This window comes from Polypterus senegalus, chromosome 9, assembly GCF_016835505.1.
Source record: "Polypterus senegalus isolate Bchr_013 chromosome 9, ASM1683550v1, whole genome shotgun sequence".
NCBI classification, from domain to species: Eukaryota; Metazoa; Chordata; class Cladistia; order Polypteriformes; family Polypteridae; genus Polypterus; species Polypterus senegalus.
In genome coordinates, this window is record NC_053162.1 from 133,579,133 (window position 1) to 133,605,824 (window position 26,692).

General features: G+C 36.9%; 1 protein-coding gene across 1 annotated transcript in view; it reads left to right on the forward strand.

Annotated features, from left to right (window-relative positions):
* Positions 1-24,816, forward strand: part of LOC120535826 (junctional adhesion molecule A-like) — a 39,948-nt gene extending 15,132 nt beyond the window's left edge. Inside the window, exons 2-10 of the mRNA XM_039763931.1 lie at positions 1,592-1,642; positions 3,517-3,630; positions 9,569-9,715; positions 15,298-15,500; positions 18,746-18,848; positions 18,970-19,077; positions 20,686-20,707; positions 21,054-21,096; positions 24,277-24,816. Coding sequence (XP_039619865.1) covers positions 1,592-1,642; positions 3,517-3,630; positions 9,569-9,715; positions 15,298-15,500; positions 18,746-18,848; positions 18,970-19,077; positions 20,686-20,707; positions 21,054-21,096; positions 24,277-24,312 — 827 coding nt within the window. The 3' untranslated portion in view covers positions 24,313-24,816. The remainder of the gene's footprint in view (positions 1-1,591; positions 1,643-3,516; positions 3,631-9,568; positions 9,716-15,297; positions 15,501-18,745; positions 18,849-18,969; positions 19,078-20,685; positions 20,708-21,053; positions 21,097-24,276) is intronic.
* Positions 24,817-26,692: the final 1,876 nt, after the last annotated feature.

The following is a 26,692-nucleotide window of genomic DNA, read 5'->3' on the forward strand; positions in this document are numbered from 1 at the left end:
TCCATATTTCTCTTTTCTGCGTCCTTTATATAACCGGCTGTAAGAGGTCATTTAACAGTAGTGTCATAAGAAATGACTTTGGCAGATAACACACACACACTCTACAAGTCCGTGATTGCTAAATTATTAAGGAAGAATCTAGATCATTTGCTTCCTTGTTTGTATTTCTGTTTGTATTGTGCAGTTTTAATGTGCTTTTTCTTTCTCTCTTAACAACCCCCCAGTGAAACTAAATCTCTTATCTCTTTAACTGTAACACAATGCCTTGTGAAAGATGAATGATGCATGCGTCATTTGCAGTGCTTCCTTATCCTTAACTGCTGAATGCGAGTAGGTTTTGGTGATACTGATGGTAATGATAAACCAAATGCTTAGGTGTTCATCAGTAGTTTTTAACTGTTAGTTTTTTAAACTCTTCAAAACTTCCTAAATTTCTTCATAAAAAATCTAATAAAACCTGATCTTCACTTAAGTCCTAATAATGGATACAGTCTGAGTAAGCAGGTAGCACAAGAAAAGGTTCCCATTTTTAATAGAATGATGTGGCTTTGTAGTGGTTAGTGTGGCTGCCTCGGGGATCCAGAATCCTGGATTCGATTCCCATGCCCTGTTATGTTCTCCCTAAGTCTGTGTGAGGTTTTCCTTCTCGTATTCCAAATGGTGTACAGGTTAGGTTGCTGGGCAACTCCGAATTGGCAAGTGTTAGTGAGTGGACCGTCCAATAAACTTGGCACGGGTTGATTCCTGCCTTGTACACTGTGCAGCCAGAATAGACTGTGCTTTATCTGACCTTTTAATTGGGTTAAGCATGTTTCATAATGTTCTTTTCAAGGTCATGAATGGAAGAAGTATGTTTAAACTCTTAAACAAGGTAATTGGAAGGAATCTAAATCAAATTACCTTTTTTCTTCCATGAAATAGAATTAAAGTTTGGGTTTAAGGCATCTTGCTTTAAATGGCCAAAATTTTTTTTAATTCTCAAGTTGAAGCACAATGGAAAGAGTAGAGTGGCTGCTGGGAGAATGTAATATGTACAGTATGGGGGGAAAAGACTCTGGGGAAGTCTCACTCATTCTGGGGCCCTGTTTCTTCCATAGTGAGCAATGAGGATTCAGTCTTCCTTACTGTTTAATGGACTAACATGTATTGTGTTTCTTGCAGTAACTCTTAACAGTGGTTTTGTGCATACAAAAATCTCAGCACTGGGAAGCATGACTATTAAAGGATATGTGTATCGGAACTTAAAAGAAAAAATTCAGTTCTACATAATGTGCTTACATTGCCTTAACATAGATGAAGTATGCCTTGAAGCAGTTCCCTCCTCTGTTTTTAATTATTTAAATAGGTTTACATTTTAAAACAGATTTGTCATTCTCAAACTGGACAATAGTTTAATTTTAGCAGTCACATTTTTTTAATCCACATAATACCATTTGTCAGTAGACTGATCTGCATTTATGATGTTTGTTGCCAGAGAATGTGTATGGTTGCCCATACAAAAATACTATCCTTATTAAAAATATGAAATACTCTGTTCTGTTACAGTTTTATACTTGACAATGACTAATATATATATATTTTTTTTAAATAGAGCCTGCTTTATCACAAGATATTTCCACAGTAACGTGTAAAGAAAATATTGGTAAGTTAACTTTTGGAATTCATATTGTCTGGATTGTGACTGAGGATTTTTTTTTTTTATTTATTTAATGCTTAATTATCCATCACCCTACATATTGTTTATTCCAGTAGATGCTTTCCGTGACAATGCTGCTACAGCATTAAACAAAAGCTTTTTAAAGTGGGCTTATCAAGGCTTTGCAACTGCAGCCCACAAAACCCACTAGCCCATTATACCTATACCTGAAACATGGATATGTATGGTGCAGGGCTGTGGGTGAGGGCCTTTGACCACATTCATCTGCTATATCTGTGTCAGTTCAGGATTTGGATGGTGTCAAAATTTAATGAATTGTGTTTTAAAGTTCACTTTCACTGGTGTGTGGAAGAATAGAGAGAACAATTTGAAACAGTCTGAAACACTTGATCTTCAGTATGACCTCTTTGGTGTGTTTAATGTCTGCATGAAGAATAAGTAAAAACTGGCAACAAATTCCCCATATGAGATTGCAAGTACAAGCGGCAGCTTCTTTGTAGGTTGTCTGGGCCAATTCTCCATAATTGGATGAGAAGCTCTGTGATTTGGGAGAGCCTCAGAGTATACTCGCTGCTTCTCCGGATTGAGAAGAGCAAGTTCAGGTGGTTTGGGTGTATTGTAAGAATGCCACCCAATCTGCTCCCCCTAGAGAGCTGCTTTGGGCACATCTCACTGGGTGAATTCTCTGTGGCAGAACCAGGACACGCTAGACAGATTATCTCTCTCAGATGGCTTGGGAACACTTTGGAATTCCCTAAAAAAAGCTGGAATCTGTAGCTGTGGACAGGGAAGGCTGGCCTGACCTGTTTGGTTTGCTGACATTGTGACCCTGACCAGGAAAAGTGGATGGGAAGATTAGACACATACACCCAAAACACTATGGAAAGGTTTAAAAAATGTCATCATTCCCATCCTTTCATCCAACACAATGTACATTTATCTCCAGAATGACAGAAACGCAAGCAGGATGTAAGCTGGTCATTTCCATATTATATTGACTGCATTTAATAAGCACCACTACTTTTTGATAGCTGTTTATTTCAGTTTCACTCAAACCTTTTTGCACCATTTTTCCAAAACTTCATTATGGTTTTCACATGAAACGCTGAGTGGATGAAATGGGTTCAGAAAACAAAGGGCTAACTATACAGAAAGCCAAAAGCCTACTTTGTCCTGGCAATGGCTACAACCTGAACTCTTTGGGCATATATCTAAATATATCCAGTGAGGCAGAATTGTCCTCCTTTCAGGCATTTGTGATAAATTGTCTACAAATGCAGACACAATTGTGTCAGAGGAGACTATGCTGAAAATGAGTCTGTACTTAATTTTTAAAATATACTTTCTAAGTAGATTGCAATATCGCCAGTGCAAGTGTTGACGTTTTAATATGTGAGTTGTGATGGATGTTTTTGTTTATCAAACATGATACAAATGCTCCTCCTTCACTACTTGTGAATGTGTGGCTAATGTGCAGTAGTCTACCATGGTAAACTTTATCCAGCATATGACTTTAAACTCCTGCACCTGGTCTACATAACAACAGATTACACCTAATAATCAAGAGCTGAGAAGCATTCCTTTGCTGTTCTTGTTTTTCCTGTTTTTTTTTTTATTTTTTATTTTTTTTTTTTTAATTGTTATATAACATGTTTGTTTACTTCTGGTAAAATATGCAATTCGTGAAACATGGATTTATTTTACTGCTTTATTTTTACTGATATTTATATTTAAAAAAAAAAACTTGATTTCAAAACTTGAAACTATTTATAGTTGCATTAAAGTACAGAGTTTTTTGATAAAACATTTGACAATTTTTTATTTATTTATTTTTTTATATATATATATAAATCTTTCAGAGGTCAATCTACCATGTGGCTATTCAGCTAATTTTGGAAATTCACCAAGGATCGAATGGAAATTTAAATCAAATAATAATGAACAGCTGATCTTCTATAATGGACAACCAACTGGTATGTTTCAACCAACATCATCATGAAGGGGGGAAGGTCCTTTATGTGTGTTTTTTTTTATTTTTTTTATTTTATTTAGTTTTTTTTATGATAAACTTAATGTATGAGTAACCTTGATTATTAATATGACAGGATTTAAACATGTATTACGTAATTTAACTGTAGAGTAAGGTATATTGTGGCTGTTGGAGTTGAACCTGAAATTAACTGTTAACTTACTCTGGAATAGGAATGGCTTCTGTGTTTCTAGAATGACTAAATTGCTTTTACATAAACTATAGCAGATACTATATACTGTTTAAAATGTACTGTTCCCTATGCTTAGTGTTTGTGAAATTTCAGTTAAATATTTTTTCTCAGGTTAACAGTTTGAATTGCGTGGAAATCTAAGTTAGTGTAGTGAATGTACTATATTTTGATTTTGTGTGTGTGGCCACACTTTGATGCTTAGCTTTGTATTTATTAAATCAAATGTAAGACTGCTATTTGTGCACTTAACTCCTAGACAAAATAAAACAAATGTAAACCATTATAGGGAATATTTGAAAGTGGACCTTGGAGAAATATGATTTTTGGGTACAGAAATGTCTACTTCATTACAGTTGCAGACTGTGACATCCTGGCCTCAATGAAGTGTTACTAAACCAGCACAGGTTTCTAAGAGCAGGGTGTGAGGCTCATGTAACAGACGGAAAACCCAAATTGGGCTTTGCATGGTTGCTGGTGAATAAAAAGCATAAACTGCATGAGGCTTTTTTTTTTTTATTTCATTGATTTTTTATAGTAATACAATGCATTATTTTGCTTCCATTTGTGTAAATTGTATACTATATTTACATTCACAAAAATGTAAATGTTCTACTGCATTTGCCCTTCCCCTCTGAACATAATGCATGACTGGTAGTAGACTTGAATACAAATTCTTGCGTGAACACAGTAAAAACTCTCATCAGATGCTGACCCGAGTTCAGTTTGTTTGTTACTGATACAATACGTTTGTAGTGCTCATTGCATTGTTAGGATTTTTGGTTGGCTCTACTTTTTTTTTTTTTATTTCACTTTCAATAGTTTTCCATTTTGGATTTTTATTTGGGGTTTCCCATACACTAGGCGTATTTCAGTTTGTGTATTGCTTTTGATCGAACCCCTTAAACTTAGTCTCAATACAAGATTATAAATTAAAGCCTTACATTATAATCTGATTGAAGCTACCACTTTTGTAGGATGTGCTACAGGGTGAAATTATATTTTTACCCATTATTCCCCATTCAATTTATTACCTTTTTGAATTCAAAAGAATACGGTTTTCTGTAAAAAGTGTTTTATAGTAACCGTCAACAAAATCTGTCATCGGGGAAAGCAGGGATTGATCTGCGGCAGGAATGCAAGCCCTGCATTGCATTTTGATATTTATGAATGCCAATAGTTTGTTTAAATAATATTTATGTACAGTATCTCACAAGTGAGTACACCCCTCACATTTTTGTAAATATTTTATTATTACATGGGACAAAACTGAAGCTATGACACTTTGATACAATGTAAAGTAGTCGGTGTACGGCTTGTATAACAGTGTAAATTTGTTGTCCCCTCAAAATAACTCGACATACAGCCATTAATGTCTAAATTGCTGGCAACAGAAGTGAATACACCCCCTAAGTGACAAATTGTGCCCAAAGTATCAATATTTTGTTTGGCCGGCCACCATTATTTTCCAGCACTGCCTTAACTCTCTTGGGCATGGAGGTCACTAGAGCTTCACAGGTTGCTCCTGGAATCCTCTTCCACTCCTCCATGCTGACATCACGGTCCTGGTGTACTCATTGTTGTGAGATACTGTAACTACTTGATGACCATACCATTATTTTAATGCTGTTGTTGCTTATCAGTATTATAAATGGAGAAACCTTTTAAATGGGTTTTTTTTTTTTTAAAAGCCATTTAGTGGGATTTCTGGTTTTACCTTGGTATCAAAAGGTATTGAGAGTTCTGCATTTACACTGGTATTATTATTAAATGCAAAATATTGTGACATCCCTTTTTGGTACTATTTAGGGGTAAACAAATTCCCCAACCCCCCTGTAGAATAAAACCTCTAAATACCCCAAATCTCAAAAACTGCAAGACTGATTTGATTGAATTTTGGTGAAGTTACAGAAAAAACAGTTAGTTAACCATGTTTATTTCTATGTTTGCCAGTAATAAAGCAAGTGGGATATTCTTAGACGGCACGTCTGCTTTTTTTTTTTCTCTCCCAGTTGCAGGGAATGTCATATCCCTAGAACCTGTGTCTGACCAACGAGATATTGACGAAGGTGAAATATTAGATGAAGACACTGTCTGATTATTCACCAGGAGGAGAGATCAATTTTCCAAATAATGTTTGATCAAACTCCACTCTGATCAGTCCCATGTGCCCCAATCACATTTGGAAATCCTGGGTAATGAGAATGTTAGGCTGATCATGACATTCTTTAGGGACTGTGGGTGTTTTTGCCTGTGTACCTGCAATGGCATGAAACGCTTCTTTTATTGTCTGCTCCCGCAGGTGTCCAGGAAACACTATGAAAATCCGAAGAAAATATTTCAGAGCCAAACAGAATTTACGAATTGCCTAGCAAACTGCACTTTTAAATAGTTTTTCCGCATCTGCAAAAAATCTCAAAACAATGCATACTGTCTGTGTGGTTGTGACAGCCCGACTTCACAGAGTCTGACTTTGAATATAAGGTGCTAATAAATCTTTTGAGGTACAATATTCCCCCTAGGCTAAAGCAGTATCTTTCGAAAAGAATTTCCTCCGGGAGTAATAAAGGATCTTGCCGATCGCGCAAAACCCTCTCTATATGAAATTCTCTTCTTATAATTTGCACACTGATATTAATTGGTTGCTCGTTCATGAACGACAAAGCCATGACTGAATGAATTCCATGCACGGACAATGATTAAGTGTGTAAGTTAATCCTTGTTTACATAGAACAAACCTACTCCAAGCAGGTTTGAGGATTTGGATGTGCTGCTATGACCACACATCCAGCAAGAGTTTTGAAAAACCGACAGATCCAGGATCATGCCAAATCATCAATAATTACATCCAGCTAAATGTGTAATCCACGTATGAGAAATAACCCCCTGTTCTTCAGTAAGGTTTCTAAGACTGTTTATATCCAGAGTTTGCTAAAATATCCATTTTAGTTTCTATTTTATTTCTATTTGGTATTGTTATATTAACGAATATCATGTTGCTTTTCTGTTTTCTCTACTGTCTTTTATCAGGAGTGACTGAAATAAAAGTGTACCAAGTGTGAGTTAGATGGGTGTGCTTCGCAGGGTTTAACAAGGCTATTGAGATTGCTCCTGTATAATTAGAACTGCAGTAAACACAAGACAGATTTTGGTTAGTAAGTGTCATATAAGCAAAAGAGTTCTGCTTTTATTTGAGTCATGATGACACCTTCATGTTTGTTAGAGCTTGTGATACCGAATATCTATATGGAGAATTTTATGCCGAATATTATGGAGTGACTGGCAGTTGGCACTGTTTGACTTTGCCTGGTTAGGATCTCTATATGAATGTACAGTATGTGTAATGGTGTCCTGTTTGAAATATTGTGGAGTAACTGGTAATTGGCACCACTCAAGACGACTTTAATTGCTGTTTGTGTGTGAATCTTAAGAGTGAGAGTAGATGAACCCAATAAACATTATTGGGAAGTCTCACAAACTTCACCATAATACATACAGCAAGATGTTTTTTAATGTGTACGATTTGGGACAGAATATCGGGTAAAACCACAGCAGGTGATGTTTTATGGGATACAAATGTGTAATGCATGGATGTTAATACTTGGAAGGGTAAATAAGTAGTGCATGATCATTAAATAATGCATATCAGGTAAACAACCAAGAGATTTTTATTTCCCCGATATTCCTCTATAATCCAACATTGTCCTTCTCAGTATTGGTGGATGATATGGGGAAGAAATATATATAAGGTAAAGCTGGCATTCCATTCAGTCTGCATGAAATTTTGGGCATGTTTTCAAAACCCATAGAGACCAATTAGGAGAGGGTTTTTAAAGGCATGTTTAATATCTCACTTTAAGAATCTGACACTGAATTACTTCAAAAGATAATTATCCCAGTACCAAAGAAAACAAAATTAGATTGTGTAAATGACTATAGACTCCCATTTGGGAAAAAAATGGTTTGTAAGACTTGTGCTGTGATGCATTAATTGAAATATTCCAGATAGTATGGACCTCCTTTAGTTTGTTTGGACCACAACCAGCCTACAGGAAATGCCATTATCATTTTTACTGCCTATCACCCAGGCACATCTGGATTAAAAATGGCTATGCCAAAGCATTATTTATAGAAAATAATTCTGAATTTAACACTGTAGTAACAAAGAAGCTGACCACCAAGCTCCTAGACCTGGGACTTTGTGCCACTCTATGCACCTGGATTTTGGACTTAACTGCATCACATACTCTGTTGATCCTTGACACAGGCAACTTACAGGGTAATGTGCTGAGCCCCATGTTGTCATACTTGTAACTACATCTGGCGACACGATCGCATGCAAACAACTCCATTGTTACATTTACTGATGACACTATACTTCTAGTCTTGATCACCAGCGATAACATCACAACCTACAGAGAAAATGTCTTTTGATACAGTGGTGCCAGGACAACAGCCTCTTCCTTAATGTTGGCAAAATCATAGAATTGGTTATAGACTTTAAGAAGTACAAAGCAGACCACACTTGCCCCTCCGTTGGAAGGGATGCTGCTGAGAAGGGCTCAGCAGCTTTAAATTTCTTGATGACCATTACTAATGACCTGACCTGGACTCTTTGCATCTCTGCTATAATCAAAATGGCTCGCCAGTTGCCAGAGGAAAGACCAGATGTCTCAAACTATGCACAGCAATGTCTTAAAGTTCTTGCTAGAGTCTAGCCTCCCTGTCAGCAAAGAATATTTCTAGATTACAGCCTCCCTCTGTCCCGAATGCCTAAAAAGGCATTCAGTATTATTACATACCTCCATCATCCTGCACAATTTATTTTTCTTTGTTCTCCATTGTAAAAAAAAAAGTAGAGAAATACTGGCACAATGACCACAAGAATTGTTAGATTGTACTGTGTAAATATGACAAACTATAAACTTCAGCATGAAAGCTCGGTGCATCCCTATCCACACAGACCATGATGTGAGTACTGTTAACACAAAGCACATCAGTTGTAAAGGTTAAGTAAGAGCAACTACAATGTTTTGCAAAGGCAGTCTTTGTGTCTAGTTGCTCACAACCTGAGGATTACTTCCGTGTACTGCTCCAATGCTGCATACTTCATTCCAGACTAAAGACCTGTGGCCCTGCCAACCAATATGAATATGTATAAAGCTGTCCTCACAATTCAATCTTCCCTTCCCCCTGAGTAAAATGAGGGAATCCTATGCAGAGAGCACTAGCCCCAAAGAATTAGGATGCATTAACCCAAAATAAAAATGTAGACATGTGCTTGTGCTCCAGATCTCCTGTCAGTAGTGTCAAAACCCAGAAGTGCATCTGTGGCAAGGTCCATTCTAGGAAGAAAAAACTATGTATAAGAGATGTTGCAGGAATTGTACTATGGCACAAAATCTACTGCATGTTACATTGGTCCTTATAAACTGTTCTGCTTGTAAGCAAATACATTTTCTACAAACCATTCCTTCAGTCCACTTTTATCAATTCATGTTAAATTCACATTCATTTCACAATTTATGTTTTACATTAATTTCACAACATAGGTTCAGTATGAATTACAGAGGCGCAGTACATTCCGTTATCAACAATCATATGTTGTGTTAGTATGGCAGTGTTCTTTAAACTAGCACCTAACTCTGTCCTTTTTTACTTTTTTTTTTTTTTAATTTCTCCATTTCTGCAGATGCCTATGTTGGTCGTATTTCATGGATTCCTGGATACTTGCGCTTTAATAAAGTAACAAGAAAAGACACAGGAGTATATTCATGTGAAGTTGTGGGTGATTTACCAGGCCAATATAAGGAAGTTCAAGTCAATCTTGTGGTTGAAGGTAAGAGGTGTGTTTTTTTTTCTCTCTCCTAAAAATGCAGCTAACAAAGTTTATTTTGAAATATGGAAACTGAGAAATGTGACGTGGCCAATATAATTAATACAAAATCGGGAATATTCCAAGACGGCCTGGTTGTGCCCTTTCTCCTGAGTTCACATAAGTTTTGTGCCAGTTGGGGGGGACATTAATGAAGGTAAAAAGAACTGAATGCTTCAGATGCTATAACTGAAGCAAAAAATGTTGAGGTTGATACAAATTAGAAGCCTTTATTTAACAGAAGCTTTAATCTCAAACCGCTAAAGCCCGCGTCATGTTAGATAACTTTTCTATGGATTTCAACTTTGAGCTTCATTTATATGGTCTAGTCTACGACTGGCTAGGATAAAATCAAACCAGGTTGATTTTTCCATTAGTTGGAGAGACTGGCTGTGTACACCGGAGAGCTTAAAACCAATGAATGCTCATCTGGAAGATCAATACATAAATGTATAGATGAGAAATAAGGAAACTAATTTGTCTGATGCCTCACATTTTATATATTATGATAATATGCATTTTATTTATTTATTTGTAGGCACCTTTCTAAATACTCAAGGACACCGAACAATAGATAAAACACACTGCATGTTAGTCCCTTAACATTTTGGTCATGCAGTCTGGATGCCTAACATTTTACCTGTTTGTCACAATCTTTCCTTCTTTGTTTCCAGTGATGGACAGGTAACCATCTATAGGTTATGTAAAAAATGTAAATGGTTCAAAAGGTGACACGATGGTGTGCCAACATAAGCTTATCAAGCCCAGCAAACATTCTCGGCTTTTTGCACATGACTATATCATTATCTGTGTTTGGAAAAGGCAGCCTTTTGGACACCATCAAAGAAAACATCTTGCCAGTGGTAGTTCTTTGCTTTGAAATAAGACCATTAAAGGTTACATAGGGAGTAACCACTACGTGACTAACAGTAGCCTTTCAGTTATTCACTCGCATTGAAATGCTTGAATGCTGGTGACCCCATTCAGTTCCCCATTGTCTGTAAGAGATTAAGTGTGCATTTAGTAGTATAAACATAAACAGTGAGAAAAGCATTATCAGTCTGGATCCTGATTTCTGCTGATCCACAATTACTGCAATATCAGAATATGATGAAAACACAAGTCTGTCTATCCACTAATGGTCCATGTTAGCAGTGATGCAGTGTTGCTATTAGTATTTCAAATGTAATACCTTGAAAAGTTTGTCAGTCAGTAGTTTCCCTTATTGGCAGTAGCATTCAGACATGTAAACTGGCTTTTTGGCAGTATGATGCTCTAGGGCTGGGTGATTTGGCCTAAAATAAAAATCTCGGTTAATTGAACATTAACTCGATTACGATTAATGAACGATTATTTTATTTTTTTGCCCTCATAGTTCACTGACAAGTTTTGTACAGTAAATATGCTCACATATTACAAGTGAGAGATTTTTGAATGAAGGGTGCATTACTTGATTTTAAAATAATTGAAGGAAACACACTACTATCTGTGATTATTTATTGAACATCAATGTTGAACAACTGAAATTAAAGCACACATTGCCTAAAACAAACACTTTGTTCTTATAAAAGATACGAAATAAATTATTTTCAATGTTTTTCTTAAAAGTAGAAAATAAGCAGTATCTCTTCTAAATATAACTTTTCTATATCCTGTAAATATTTTAAACAGTGCATTTTTTTGCATCTTCTGTAAACAAATATTTTAATGTGCAAGGTATCAATATAAACAACAGATTGTTGTAATAAAAATAGAACTCTCTAAACTCTCTAAACACTGTTGCATGAGGTGATCTTGGCGATCTTGTCATGTCACTATATGAACATGAATTTACTCAAAGTTCTTACTAAGAAACACGAGCATGTTAACATTTTCAGGTTTCAGGCAGGACCTGGGGCATGTAACAATGTTTCCGCCCAAACTGAAAACCCGCTCTGATGGGGAGCTAGTAGCTGGTATGCATAGATACTTTTTTGCCACCTTACTTCGAGTGGGAAAGTGTACATGATGCTTCCTCCACCAGTACAGTGGATTTGCCTTACTATCCAGCATGGGGGACACAAAATAGCCGCTCATCTCTGCTTCTAGCGATTGCTGAAGTGACAGAGTGGGTGTAGCTGAAGGTGTTGCCTCACTTCCTTTAAAGAAGTTTCCTAATGACCTCTTTTGCTTTTTTGCTACTGCTGATGAAGTTGTTGGTTCTGCAGTCTCTGTAATCTGACTTTCTCTGCAGACTTCAGCTTCTGACATCTTCTCCATCTCTGTTTTCACTTTCTTCTGAATGGTGGGGACATTGTGAGCAGAAATGTAGGTAGCTTTAAATCTGGGATCAACAAAACTGGCTGTGTCCAGTAGCTCTTCTGTGATAATATCTGAGTACTTCTCCTTAAGGTACGTGAGGATGCTAGTTTTGATAGTTTTAGCCAGCTCCACATCATCTTCCTCCTCAGCAAGCACTCGTGAATTGAGGATGTGCAGTACAGGCTTTACAAATGAAATGGTCACATACTCTTCCCCTGATAGGGCGTCTGTGAACTCCATCAAGGGGGAAAGAGCCTTGCTGACAGCCTCAAAGACATCCAGGTCAGCCCACGATGGAACAAGGTGCCTAGATTTTTTTGTCTTCAGACTCTTGCAATCATCATTTGCATCGATCCCCATCTGACAACGCATGCTGTTTTTAGGTTGTGTTGTGGTAGATTTAGTTCTTGTTGCACCTTCATTAATGCCTTTTTTTTTCCAGCTATAGGAAAAAGCACTGACTATGTTTTTGCACACCCTCACTGCACGTGTCACACATTGATCTTTCAATCCATTTTCTGAAACACACAATTATTTTTTATTATTGGCTGTTTTATTTATACCTGAAGCTTTAACAGTACCAAAATTAATGAGCCTCTTATATTTCTTAGATTAACAACACATTTTTACAACACATTGATTTTTACTTTAATGATATAGTGTTATGTTACATTGTAATGTGAACTTAACATTGTAACACTGTAATATCAAGCATATTGTAACATTTATACAGGTGATTTATGAACAACTTTAGCGTAGCCAGAATATAGTAAACGCCAGATATGCCCAATTTGATAACATGCTATTATGTTTAATTAAGCTGACGTGTACTTACCAATTGCAAGGTGTAGTCGGTGTCCAAAACACTGCTGCCGTAACCATCCATTAAGTGCAGCAGCTTTGACAACATTAGCACCGTTGTCTGTCGTAATGGCTGAAAGTTTTTCTTCCGCGAGGTCCCATTCAGAAAGCATATCTTTCAGACCTTGCGCAATCATATCTGCTGTGTGATCGGCTGGAAAATATACCGTCTCAAGCCATCTCTGGCGCAACTTCCATTCGTCGTCAATGTAGTGCAAAGTAAGGCTCAAGAATGGGTCCATCGTCCTACTTGACCAGAGATCAGATGTGGCTGCAAAGTGTTGAACATTTTTCAGTTCAGCAGCTACATTTTTACAACATGTCTTGTACATGTCTGGTAGCGCAGTTTTAGAAAAATGTGATTGCGATGGCACAGTGTATCTTCTGTCGAGAGTTTTAACGAGGTGTTTAAACCAGCTTCGCTCCACTGTAGCCAAGGGAGTCATATCCTTTGCGATGTAATAACAAATAGCATCAGTTATTTCTTTCCATCTTCTTGAACTCTTCTCATATTGTGTGGCATTTGTGAACGCTTGTGTTATCGACATCTGCTTTGCGGAGGCACTTGTTGCTGTGCGCTTGTCAGTCTCTTTTTGGTTTTTTTTTTGAGCCATGCACTGTTCATATTCAGTAACATGATTGTGCTTCAAGTGTTGAAACAAATTGGTGGTGTTGCCTTTGGGCGTAGAAACTGTTTTACTACAGTGTCTACATCAGACTTCATTTTGTTCGATGTCATCCTTACTGAAGCCAAAATGTGTCCAAATGACGGAGACTGCGTTTTTCTTTGGTACAAGCTGCTCTTGTTGCTCGGTTGTGTCAGTGTTTAAGCTCTCCATGCTCAACATGTCAGCGGAATAACGTAACGGAGCGGGGTCACACGATAGTGTTTTTAAAGAGAAAGTAATCGAAATAATCGACCTGGAAAAATTGGATCGATTATAGGTTCTGAATGCCGATTTCGATTACTTTTCGATTAAACGCCCAGCCCTATGATGTTCCATGGCAAACTAGAACATTCCTTAACACTGGGTACAAAGAGTAGTTCTTAGCAGGCACCTCCCACGGCACCAACTGTGGTCATTGCTGCTGTTGTGAAAAGAATGAAGATAAACGCCATCAACTCGGAGAGGTAGAAGCAAGTTCGTTGTACCACATGAACGTCGCTGAGAGAATAAAACTAAATGATAAAAAAATAAATAAATAAAATGCTCATTTTTACAAGTAGCCAAAATTTACACTGGGTGTTTGGCTCAAATCTGATGTGTGTTTTTATTATATTCTAGTACTAATAATAGCAGCTCACTAGTCAAAATGAGGAGCACCTGGACTCCAACCCGCAACTATTTGGTTATAAGGCAGCAGTTCTTACCTCCGCTCCATCCAAGAAGACATTAACTTTCTGTCAATTCATATTTGAATTTAGGTTTTCAAGTCATTGACAGCAGCATGTAAATTGAATGATTAATGTTTCTTTGGTTATCCTTAAATAAAAGCACAATTATTTATTTGATATGTGGACTAAAGTCTTCACACATTATACACTTCATGTCTTTATTACTATAACATGGAACAAGTTTCTGCTTTAGATATGTGTTCAGCATTTCTTGCCTCACATTTACCCGGATTGTTGTAGATACGGAACACAAATGAAACGTATGTATTCCAAATAACAAGATATTATTTACCCTATACAACTCAAAGCACCTCGCACCCACATATACTTGAGCTGGGAGAACTTCAGCTACGTCGATGGGGGGAAAAGGATAGCAGGCTGCTAGCTGCCTGTGCTGATTGATACATTTACAAAACAGATGCTGATGGAGAGGTCCGAAGGAATTTAAGGTGGCCCGGGATTATGACTTTTTTCGTAGGATTCATGGATTCTAGTGTTAAATGGTTCCAGGAATGTGAATCGGATCTAATACAGGTAGCCCTAGTTAGCAGACTTCAGTTCATCCACACTGTACCATGAGACAGAAGAATGAGATCAAGCATGGAGTCCCCAGCTTATTTGCAGCAACTTCCACAAGCTTTGATACTGGTCAGTTACCTGAATGTTTTTCTTATAACACACTGAGCACATGATTCAACTAGATTAAGCTATGAGACAAATTCGGAAACCAACAGGCTAGAAGGGGGTACTTAAAGTACATATTGCATGCATTAGTATATTTCTAGCATTTCTTCCTCAAAGTAGCAGTGTTTTTTTTTTTTTTTTGGTGAAAAATATCAAAATATGACTTCTTGAAACTGGACTTGTTAATTTTTGATTACAAATCCTTACAGAAATTTACTTCCTTGCTTATAAAAGGATGTTGTGTAAAGATGTGTTTTGATTGGCTCTTTATAATCTTCTTCTTTTTTTTTTCCCTCCCCACCAGTACCTCCATCAACACCTGTGTGCTCTATACCCACCTCAGCAACCACAGGAAGTAGAGTTACACTGACCTGTTTTGATAAGGATGGTTCTCCCCCATGTACATATAAGTGGTATAGAAACAACGTTCTGGTTCCAGATTCACCCAGTCAAATTCCTGCCTTTCAAAACTCCTCTTACATTCTGGACTCGAAGGCAGGCACCCTGGTGAGTTTCTTTTTCTTCTTGAATGAAATTTACTAAAGTGGTGAATATGTAGTATGCATTAGTTTTACATGCAGTGAATACTGTGTCTGTGGTAATGGGGGGGAAAAAATGGCACTTATATTAGAATTTTTTGTAACATCAGAACATAGTTGGGGTAATATAGTACAAGTGACAGATTATTGTAATCTAATTACATCTCCAAGTATTGGAATATTATGCATTATAGACATAGAGTACATTTTAATTTTATAACACTTAAATCTGTACTGGACTTAAGACATTACAAGATGGCTTATTTTACTTCAGTATTGTATTTTTAGCTTTGTTTTTATTAACATAGGTTTATGAGCTGTAACTTCTAAAACACATTGACAGAATATTCTATCTAGTTCAGAGCAACTTGGAGTGAAGTAAATTGCATCATGTCTGGGGAAACTGCTCTTGTCTACTGGTTGCCACACTAGGAATTTTACAGTTTGCTGACTCCATGTTTGCAAGTAGTCGAGTGATAGTCAGCTTTTTTTTAATTTTTTTTTTAATTTTATTTAAAAAGAGTTTTCTGTGAGCTAACATTGTTTGCTTGCTTAAAAAAAAAATCCCAAAATACCAATAAACAAAAATAAATTTTAAACATACACCGTCACTGCACAAAGATTATTCATGGGGTATCTTATCCTCCTTTATCAATTTATCTGCCCTTTTTCCTAACTGCCCAATTCATTTAAGTGCTTAGGTTGATGTTTAAGTACAGGGCAAGAGCCCACCCTGGGCAGAGTGCCACTCTATTATAGTGCAGTATTTAATAACTGTCATACTGTATTAATACGTTATGGAGAATTGGTGTTTATCAACAATTTGGAAATTTAATTCTGCGTGAATGTATTAGATGGAGGTCCTAAAGTATTTGAGGTGAAATAAAGTCAAACTCCAAGTCAGAAACTAAAGCATTTCTTGTTCTTTGTATGTTTGTTTCATAAATGAAGGTCGAAATAGTAATCTGCTTAATGAAATCTAAAACCTTTTTTTGGCTTTATCTTCTGGAAATATTCTTTTCTATACAAACCAGCTCACAGAACAAGAACTAATACAGAGTAAAAATGACTTGCTATTGCAGTTTGTGGCAAATTACTGAGGGAGTAGGCCTTTTGCCGTGTGTTTAGTTGATATGCTTTGATCTCCCTGCTGTGAACTGTGGGTTGTTGTAGATATACCGCTGCAAAACTAATTTTTTTTTTAATTCAGTTTGGCTTCCTTGAATTCCATTGTTTTTCAAAATTTCAGGGTTTTAATTGTGTTTTAGCCATGCCAGCCATGCACAGTTCTCAAAGTGATTATAGACTGGTGTGCTTAGTGGGCTCTATAGAAGTTACTTGTGGCCAAAAGCAATTCTGGGGGAAAATGTATGGTGTTTTGATATTTAAACACCATTGGTCATGCAGAGACAAATCCAGTGAAATTCGTAGCCGAACTGTTCTCTAAAATAATTGGAGAAGACTTCAAATTGGACACTGAGATAGCAGCAGCTTACCGCATATAGGGATCAGATACCTCTAAACCTAGGACTCTCATCATGCGTTTTGAAAAAATTACAAATTTAAATCTGTACTAATAAAAGGCAAAACCCTCACTGACTGACTCATCACTAATTCTCCAACATCCCGTGTAGGTAGAAGGCTGAAATTTGGCAGGCTCATTCCCTACAGCTTACTTACAAAAGTTGGGCAGGTTTCATTTCGAAATTCTACGCGTAATGGTCATAACTGTAACCTGTTTTTATCCATATACTGTAATAGAGTGCAGCTCGATGGCTGTGGGAGGTGGAGTTGCGTGTCGCATCATCACCCCTTCCACGTAATCGCGTGAACTGACTGTGAACGCAGTACGTAGAAAACAAGGAAGAGCTCCAAAGAGCGCTGAAGAAAAAACACATACAAGCATATTCATAAGCGCAGCTACTGCGGAAACAAAGCACGATGTAAACCGTAAGTTTAAATTAAGTTTATAGACATGCTCCTGCTGCCGTTCGTCATGCCTATGACGAATACCACATTCGCGAGATATAAGTTTAATTAGAAGACACGAGGTATAAATGATACTTTGGATCACTCTGTAACGGAGTTAAAATTGCTGCAGCGAGAAACTTTTAAGTGCCGGGTCTTAGCTAACATTAAATAAAGCCGTGGACATCGCAACATCACACAAGAGAGCAGCTCACGTGAACGGACTGATCGCAGTACAAGTGATCACTTCCATGAATCAAACCTGTTCAAAAAACGCATTACACAATTGACAAGGTGGGAAAAGAATATGCTCCGAGCTGAGCTCCACGGCTAATGCGGTCTTGCGGAAGCAACTTCGTCACGCTGCCACCAAATACAGAAAAATCCACAAGTTAATACACACACTGTCTCCAGAGTTTCTCCACACTCTGAATGTATTCCTCGCATCCCTGTTATACCCTCTGATCTCCCATTTCAATTCAAATGCCTCCAGTTTCCAGTAAGGCTCTGCTTCGTGATAACAAGTAATAAGTCTCGGGGACAGACCCTACAAAAGGTTTCCATTGATTTGAGGCAAGATTGCTTTTCTCCTGGACAACTATACGTTGCATTCTCAAGAGTAAGCTCGCACAGCTTGGTCATATTACAACCAGAGTGCTGAACTGACAACGTGGTATACAAAGAGATCCTTAACAAATAGTTATTGGTATATTTTCCCTCAGTTTAAAAAGGTTTAATTTTCTTCTTAATAAAACTTGAGATATATATATATATATATATATATATATATATATATATATATATATATATATATATATATATATATATATATATATATATATATATATATATATATATATATATATATATATATATATAAAATACATATACACACACACAGGGGTAGTATGGAGAAAAGGTGAAAACCAAGGGGTGGGTGTGTGTGTGAAAATTGTAGTAGTTTGGACTCCGCCTAGGCTCAGTGTTCAGCCTCCCTTCCATTAGTTACATTTTTATTTTTGGAGCTTTTCTCTACTTGCATTGCTCACCAAACCATAACACAAGTTTAAGCCTATGTGTAATGGATTTAACAAAAATGTAGGTGTTCACAACTGTGCCTGAAATTAATGTTTTGTCAGGCAGACCACATCTTTATTTACTAAAGTCAAAGCAGCCCATTAAATTTCTGTACATAATGCAAGTCTTTGTTGGCCCTACCTGACAATTGTTCATTTTTGTTTGCAGACTTTTAACCCTGTATCAAAAGCTGATACTGCCGACTATTATTGCCAAGCAAGTAATGGCATTGGAAATCCTACTCAATGTGGAGCCGTGAGGATGGAAGTTCGTAAGTTGAACCATCATGAGGGCTTTGGGCTGATATGGGTATCAATGAGAAAATAATCGAACAAGGGAACACATTGATTTGAAGATGTCATTGAATGATCAATTGATTTGTTTGTTTTTAGGTGATGTTAATGTTGGTGGGATTGTTGCGGCTGTAATAATAATTTTATTAACAATTGCATTAATTGGACTGGCAGTTTGGTATGCCCAGCGTAAAGGCTATCTTCCAGGTGAGTTCTGTTATTGTACTACCCGTGTACGACAGGTTAAAATATAAGTAATCAATGTAGGCCCCAGCGTTCACATTGGCAGTGTACCATGCAACATGTATGTCTCCTTTATATGCCTCTTGATGAGGGGTTGGTAAAAGCCTTGTTAATGTCAAGTGCAATACATTTATTACTGAAAGTTTTTGTGATGCACCATCGGTGGAATGTTAGAGATCTAGCAACTGGACAGACATACACTTTTTTTTTTTTTTTTGTTATAAGGGTGGGTGTAGTAAACATGGTGTAATTATTGTCAATTTAAACTTTCCATATTTTCAGTGGGGAACATTTCCTGGAAGAGAAAAAGTAAAAACTAAAACAATACTTTCATCAAATTACTACTTTCTTACCCAACCCTTTGTCCAAGAACAATCCTAAGCCTGGTGGAATTTTACCAGTAAGGCTGAAGTAATCGAACGATCTTAATTATAACCTATTGGCAAATATTTCCGCAATGGCTCCATAGGATAGCTTCACAGTAATTATAGGAAGTAAATACAGGGGAGAATGCCCAACCAAGTGTCACTGCTTAGTAATGTAATTTCTAATTTGTATATCTTTCAGAAATATAAAAATACTTTTTACACAACACACTTTAGCTTGATTAATCAAATTTGGAGCCATAGTCAGAGCTTATCCTGAAATCATTGAATGGTAACCTAGCAAGGAACCGCTCCTAGACATGGTTGCCAGCCCATCACCAGGGCCAGTCATACATACTATCATGTCTTTCATAATGTGTGAGAAAACTGGGGTATCCAGAAGGAAATTCACATAGACAGGAAGAATTCCACACTGCATTATCATGCTGCAGTCCAAAACAAAAAAAAAATTCTGTAGGAAAATAGTTTACTATGGACAAAATGGGTGAGACGGATCTTTCACAAGTGAACTCTGCAAAAGTTTTAGGGTTTATGTTGAGACAACATTCTAAGTGTAGTGGCATTATGCAGAAGTAACCAAAACAAACAAGTTTGGTTTATGCCATAACATAAAGCTCCAACTCTAATGTGCTTGTGAGTCTTGCCACTGTATTCAGTTCCTATCATCACATTGCAAATTAGACTTAAGACAATAGAAACTGGGCAGAGAAACCGAGAAGGCATACATCTCTGAATTAAAGCAAAGTGCATTCTAAAATAAACAAAAATGATCTTCTTCCTTTACATTCAGGGTCCTGGACGTTTTCAGCAAAGGAAAAAACTGAGTTGCATACATAGCCAGACACTGTACATTTAAAACTACATGCTGCATTTAACTTTTTTATGAAAGTTTTTAAGACAACTTGACTAAACTTTAATGCACACAATGGCCTTTCATATGGAAAGTTTATTTTTGGGAGTGCAGGGGATAAACACTAGCAATTAGACTACCAGTGTATTTCCTAGGGATAGGTGATCTTACTTCCCAGATGGTTTAGAAACTTTGGTACCAAAACGGGATTTCTTTTATGGAAGCCATATTATTCTGCATTTTATTTTTTTGGACGTTTTCTGTACTGTTGCTTGCCTTGCATACAGTATTATTTCAAAATTGTTGAAGGCATTTTTTTCAATTTTTTCCTCCTAGATTTGAAAGCGAAAAGTCAAAGGTAAGTTTTGCTGGTTTTTCTAATTGCCCCTGAAGTACTTCTAAATGTTTTGATTACAGGTGGTTGTGTTGATTTTGGTTGTCCAGTGATGTGGACCAACACCAAAAAAAATGTATATGGGGTAGGGTATGTAATTGTTGGCATAGTGATTCTGTTACTATCTATAAAATATGCAAAAGACTGTTGATTTGATTTTATGCCTTTTATAACCTGTAAACAAAAATGGAGGATGCCCCAAATACCCTTTGTGTGTCACTCAATTAGTTTCACCGAGTTAGACCCTACTTGTAATTTTTTTGAAGAAGTGTGCTGACCATTTTCTCTTTTCTCATCCTTCTTCTTTAAGCAAACCAAAGGGAGTTTACAGCCAGCCTCCTGAGGCAGATGATGTGAGTATTTTACCACTTTTGTTGATGTTTAATAACTATGAAATTGCTTTTTGTTTGACCTTTGGAAGTAGTGAAAAAGGCAAGTGCCAGGTTTAAATTATGATTTAAGACATGTAACATAGATTGGTATGTGCAAATGTTGCAACAAATGATCTATGACAGGAAATTCACTGGTGTGTACAATAGTCCATGACATGATGCACAGAAGCACAACTCTCCACATTTATAACTGGACAAATTAGATTTAATAGCCTAGCTAGCAGCATGCTTTTCACTAGTAGATGAAAAACACCTCGCAAACCTAGGGAGAACATTTAAATTCTCCATTATAATGTACCTTAACCTAAGGCTAAAACTCTGTAACTACAACAGCTCTTATCACTCTCCAACTGATCACATGCAAAAAGAAATGGGTGGGGAGAGAAAGGGATAAAAGCAGCCAGCGTCAAGACACTGTTAGCGAGACAAAGCTGGTAACAAGACCAGAAATGGAACAAGCACACCCCCAGAACATGTGCAGAAATGTACCAGAGCTAAGAGAAAAAAATGAATAAATCTGCCAGTTATGGTTATAAAGAACTAACATTCTTGGAAAAAGCATACTTTAGACAAAGGAAAGCTGAGGGCTTATACTAGAACACTGCTGTTTGTGACGATGCCTGGTCTGTATCACTGGACAGAAATTCACACTTGACGACAGTATCTGGTGGCCACATTTCTTCCTAATCATGGAACATCATTCAAGTTTTCATTCTGGAAAATCGACAACTTTTTCCTGAAATAACTAGCTGCTTTGCAGACATGCAGAAACATTGCTGTATGTTGCTTATAGATTTATTTTTATAGAAGGTTATTGCTGTTGTGTGGAGTGAATTTGATGATCAACATGCAACAGCACCCTCCAGCACCATGATTAGTCCTTATAATAAGCTCAAAACTTTGAGGAAAATAATGCTCAGGAGGAAAAGAACAGCAAAAAAAGTAGGTTTATGGATGTGGTGAGGGAGGACATAAAGGCAGTCGGAGTGGCAGAAAATGACATAAGACAGGGATAAATGGATGATCAGTGTGGCAACTCCTAAACGGGAGCAGCCGAATGAAGAAGCTCATGTTCTGTCTTCCTTTCCTGAAAATCGCTGTACAAATTTGCCATTACCAATGATAGTTAAACTCAACAAGACATCTGCTGTATTTATAACTAAGAACAGACATAATGTATTAGCTGAAAATTTTAAATTATCATTCTCGTTCTTAAGTAACATGGTGGCTATGGACAGCACTTCAAGAAGTGGAGTCGTAACGAAAGGTAGACATGAAATCACTTGCCTTTACTAGGACAGAGTTCTATAAAATTTTATAAATTTACTAACGACCTGATGTGGTAGTAAATTCATTCCTAAACAGATTCAAATATAAAGATCCTCCATCTCATGCAAAACAATTTAGCCATTATTACTGTAGTTTGTTTTTACGGTGATACAGTTGGATAACACGAACATGCACAAGGTTGAATCAAAGTTAAAGCAAGTAGAAAATTATGCTGTAACAGCAACCGATAGAATCTGATGCAGTACAACAAGTTTGCAATGGCTTATGGGTAGTTCGAACAAGCACAGCAGTCTCCCGTTTAGTCTAGTTGAAGCCAAGGTCAACTGAACATTAACACCTCACTGCGAGATTGCACCATTGTTGAACAATGTGACATCATGAAATTTTTTTGGGCAGAGGGATTGAATCCTGCTGAAATTCAGGATGTTAGCCTGTGCAGGTCGGTAAGCTGTTTGGGTACCCATCTTGCGCAAACTTTATGGTACCGTAAGCCATCATGCACTACAACATGTGGAGATACTGTATAGCTGATAGTGAAATGTGCAGAAACGGCAGACAACGCAATCGGTCTGTCTTCTCTGGTGAAGACATTTGCCATGCTGATGTGGGCTTGTGTGTGTGATGTTGATCAACCACATCGAGCTTCATCGGTTACACTTGTTGTTGTTGTTCCCACCTTTCTACCCGTTCATAAACCTTTTGAGTCATGCTGTTTTTGACTTGAGTATGTAGCCAACCACTTTCTGTGAATGTCAGCAGGTTTCACTCCCTCTGCCCAAATTTTTCCCTATGGTACCTTGTTCAACAATGGTGTAATCCCTTAGTGGAGTATCCATGTTCATTTGACTTTGGCTTCAACTAGACTAATGGGCAGAGTGCTGGGCTGTGCTCATTTGAATTACCCGTAATCCGTTGCAAATGTAGTGCGTCAGCTTCGATTGTTTGTGGTTACAATGTAATTCATTTACTTTTTAATTGTACATTTTGAGTTTGGAACAATATCTACAAATGATCTGTAAAAGGACCTCCCACTAAAGCATGTGAATTATTGGGGTATAGCAGTATCATCCATAACTTTTAAGACGTTTGCCTGCAAAAATCTAAACCCCATCTTCTGCGTTTAAGAAATCAAGTAAATGTAACATCTGGTAGCATACAGAGCTCTCACTACATATTTTTGGGGGATATATTACAGCCACATAGTCTGCTTTTTCCAGACATTCATAACCCACTACAGCCTAGAAATATGGCTTTGAACTTGGCCTATTGAGTCCTCCATCATTTTGAGTGCGTAGTCTGATGTGATTCGGTCCACTGCACAGTCAGTGTGATGTTCAAGCCTAGTTCCTCCTGAAAGACATTGATTTGCTCTTTGGCTGTTAGCTTACATGCAAGTAATTTACATTGCAGTAGTAGATCTGCAAACCAGCCATCGTGTAAATTGTAGAGCAGGTGAAGAAAATGCAGATTATACAAGCTGACTGGATTAACTTTGTTCAAAAAAGACTAAACGGATAAAGTGCTGCTCTTGGAATTATCAGATGGTGACTGATCTTGCTTTCCAGTGTGTGTGGTGAACCATGTCTCAGAAACTGAGTGATAATTTTAACTTTGTAGAAGCACTGCATGTCTAGGCATATTGTAATGTACTAACACCCTTTTTATAGGCCGCACCCAGCACTCCATCTCTCCTCTCTGCTATTTTAGACTTTGAGTGCATTAAGAATTGGTGCTGATTTTTCAGGAAAACGGAGGGCAGCCAAATATTGAGTCAAGTAGCACTGCCTGAAAAAGTTTGGGTACATGGAAGCACTTGCTGATTGTGACTCTCTTGTTTCATCTTTTTTCCAGCCGGATTTCAAACAGAAGTCATCTTTTGTTGTGTGATTTCCCCTACAAAACAGCATGGAGATATTTATGTACATCTGTTGTAAGAATGGACATTTTTTTTAAAAACTTTTTTTAAAGAACTATTTTTGAAGAAATCTTCATGAAATTCAATTTTTGATTTGATGGTTTGTTTTATATTTTGGTAATTCAATTTGGTTTTCTGTTTGTGTATGTTTTGTCTTTCTTTCCAGATATGGATTTCCCGCTCTTAGTCTAGTGATGACTAATTTTTAGGACATGCTTGTAACCAGCTTTGTTTAGCTTAATGGTAGAAACATATGGTTTTTAAGATATGATTGTTATTGGCTGGCAACAGTTTACTTGCTAGATTTTATTGGCACACACTTGTGCCAAAGTAAAGTGTTGGTGAAGATAAGTGTAGTCATGCCATTTTTATTTTTTAAAATGGAAGAATTTGGGAAAGTGCAATTGTTTTTATTTCTGTAAACTGGAAGATTTAATTGTATGGAACAACTAAAAATAAAACTTTTGTGAACTGTGTTTTTTTTTTTTTTTTTTTTTTTTTAAACTCTTTTATTTAGGTAAAACTAGATTCAAACATTAGGGGCTGACAAAACACTATTGTTTGTACTTTCTCTGTTCACCTCCATGTCTGCATCCATACTGTGATCCCATTTCTTTATCCTTGTTTTAAAATGATTCAAACAGACTCACTTTGCACTGACTACAATTCTCTACTACAACAACAACATGTATTTATATAGCACATTTTCATCCAAATTATGCAGCTCAAAGTGCTTTACACGAAGAAACAGAGAAAATACAAAATAAGGGAACACTAATTAACATAGAATAAAAGTAAGGTCAGATGGCCAGGAAGGACAGGGAAAAAAAAAAAAAAAACTTCCAACTGCTGGAGAAAAAAATAAAATCTGTAGGGTTTCCGAGGCCACCAGACCACCCAGCCCCTTCTAGGCATTCTGCCTAACATAAATGACCTCAATCAGTCCTCATGGTATTCAGGGTTCTCATGGAAGAACTTGATGATGGACGTCTGGCCTTTAATCCATCAATGTAGAGACATAATGCTGCTTTGATCAGGTGGTGGTGGCGCAGGTCGCCACCCCAGAAAACCAGAAAAAGAACAGAAGAGAAAGTAGGGGTTAGTACGGATTTTGAATATGAATACCATGTATAATAGTTATAAATAATTGAATGTTAATGTGTTTTTAGCAGTTTTTTAAAAAGTGCTCCACTGTATTAGCCTGACGAATTTCTATTGGTAAGCTATTCCAGATTTTAGGTGCATAACAGCAGAAGGCCACCTCACCACTTCTTTTAAGTTTAGCTCTTGAAATTCTAAGCAAACACTCGTTTGAAGATCTAATGTTACGATTTGGAGTGTAAGGTATAAGACATTCCGATATACAAGATGGAGCGAGAGTATTTAAGGCTTTGTAAACCATAAGCATTATTTTAAAGTCAATTCTAAATTACACAGGTAACCAATGTAGTGACCTCAAAACTGAAGAAATGTGCTCGGATTTTCTTTTCCTAGTTAGGATTCTAGCAGCTGCATTCTGCACTCGTTAAAGTAATCTAGTCAACTGAAAACAAAAATGTGAACTAATTTCATCTTGGAATGTTATAAGAGGTCTCCCTTTTGCTATATTAAGTGAAAAAATGCTGTCCTAGTAATCTGATTTAATATGTGATTTAAAATTCAGGTCAGAGTCAATAGTTACCCCTAAATTCTTTACCTCCATCTTGACTTTTAATCCTAATGCATCAAGTTTATTTCTGATAACCTCATTATATCCCTTATTGCCAATCACTAAAATTTCTGTTTTCTCTTTATCTACTGTCACCCCATCCTGGTGCTGCCCTTTATTTATAAGTTGTCTCTCTTTCTGCCCATTTTGGCTTCTGTGAAGACCATCTTGTTTCGAGGTTATTCTTTTGTCAGTTGGTGAATGAATTCTACACTTCTATCAACTTGGTCTAATCATGAACAAATTGTAAGCCTGCACGGTTTGCTCTAAAAATACTATTCGTATGTTTACCTTAAAATGTGGCATTCTAGTGGTGCACATAGATAACTTTGTGCTGCTGCATTATAACTCTTGGACTTGTATTGAATACCTAGCCTGTATGGTTTTACTGTAGATTCCTGGACTGCCGTAAATTAGAGTAGCTGAAGTAGAAAAAGGAGTTTGGGGCTGAGGTTGAGAAGTCTGAATTTGTAAAGATTATTGGGGTCAGATAAAGCATTTTAATCGTATTTATAAACTTGGCACTGGAATTGGTAAGAGGAAAATGCAGCTGATATGGACGAATGCCTTCTCATTGACTTTTATCCTCACAAGCTGTTAATCTTTGAAAGTCTTTATCAATTGAATAAAGAAAAGAAAACAAA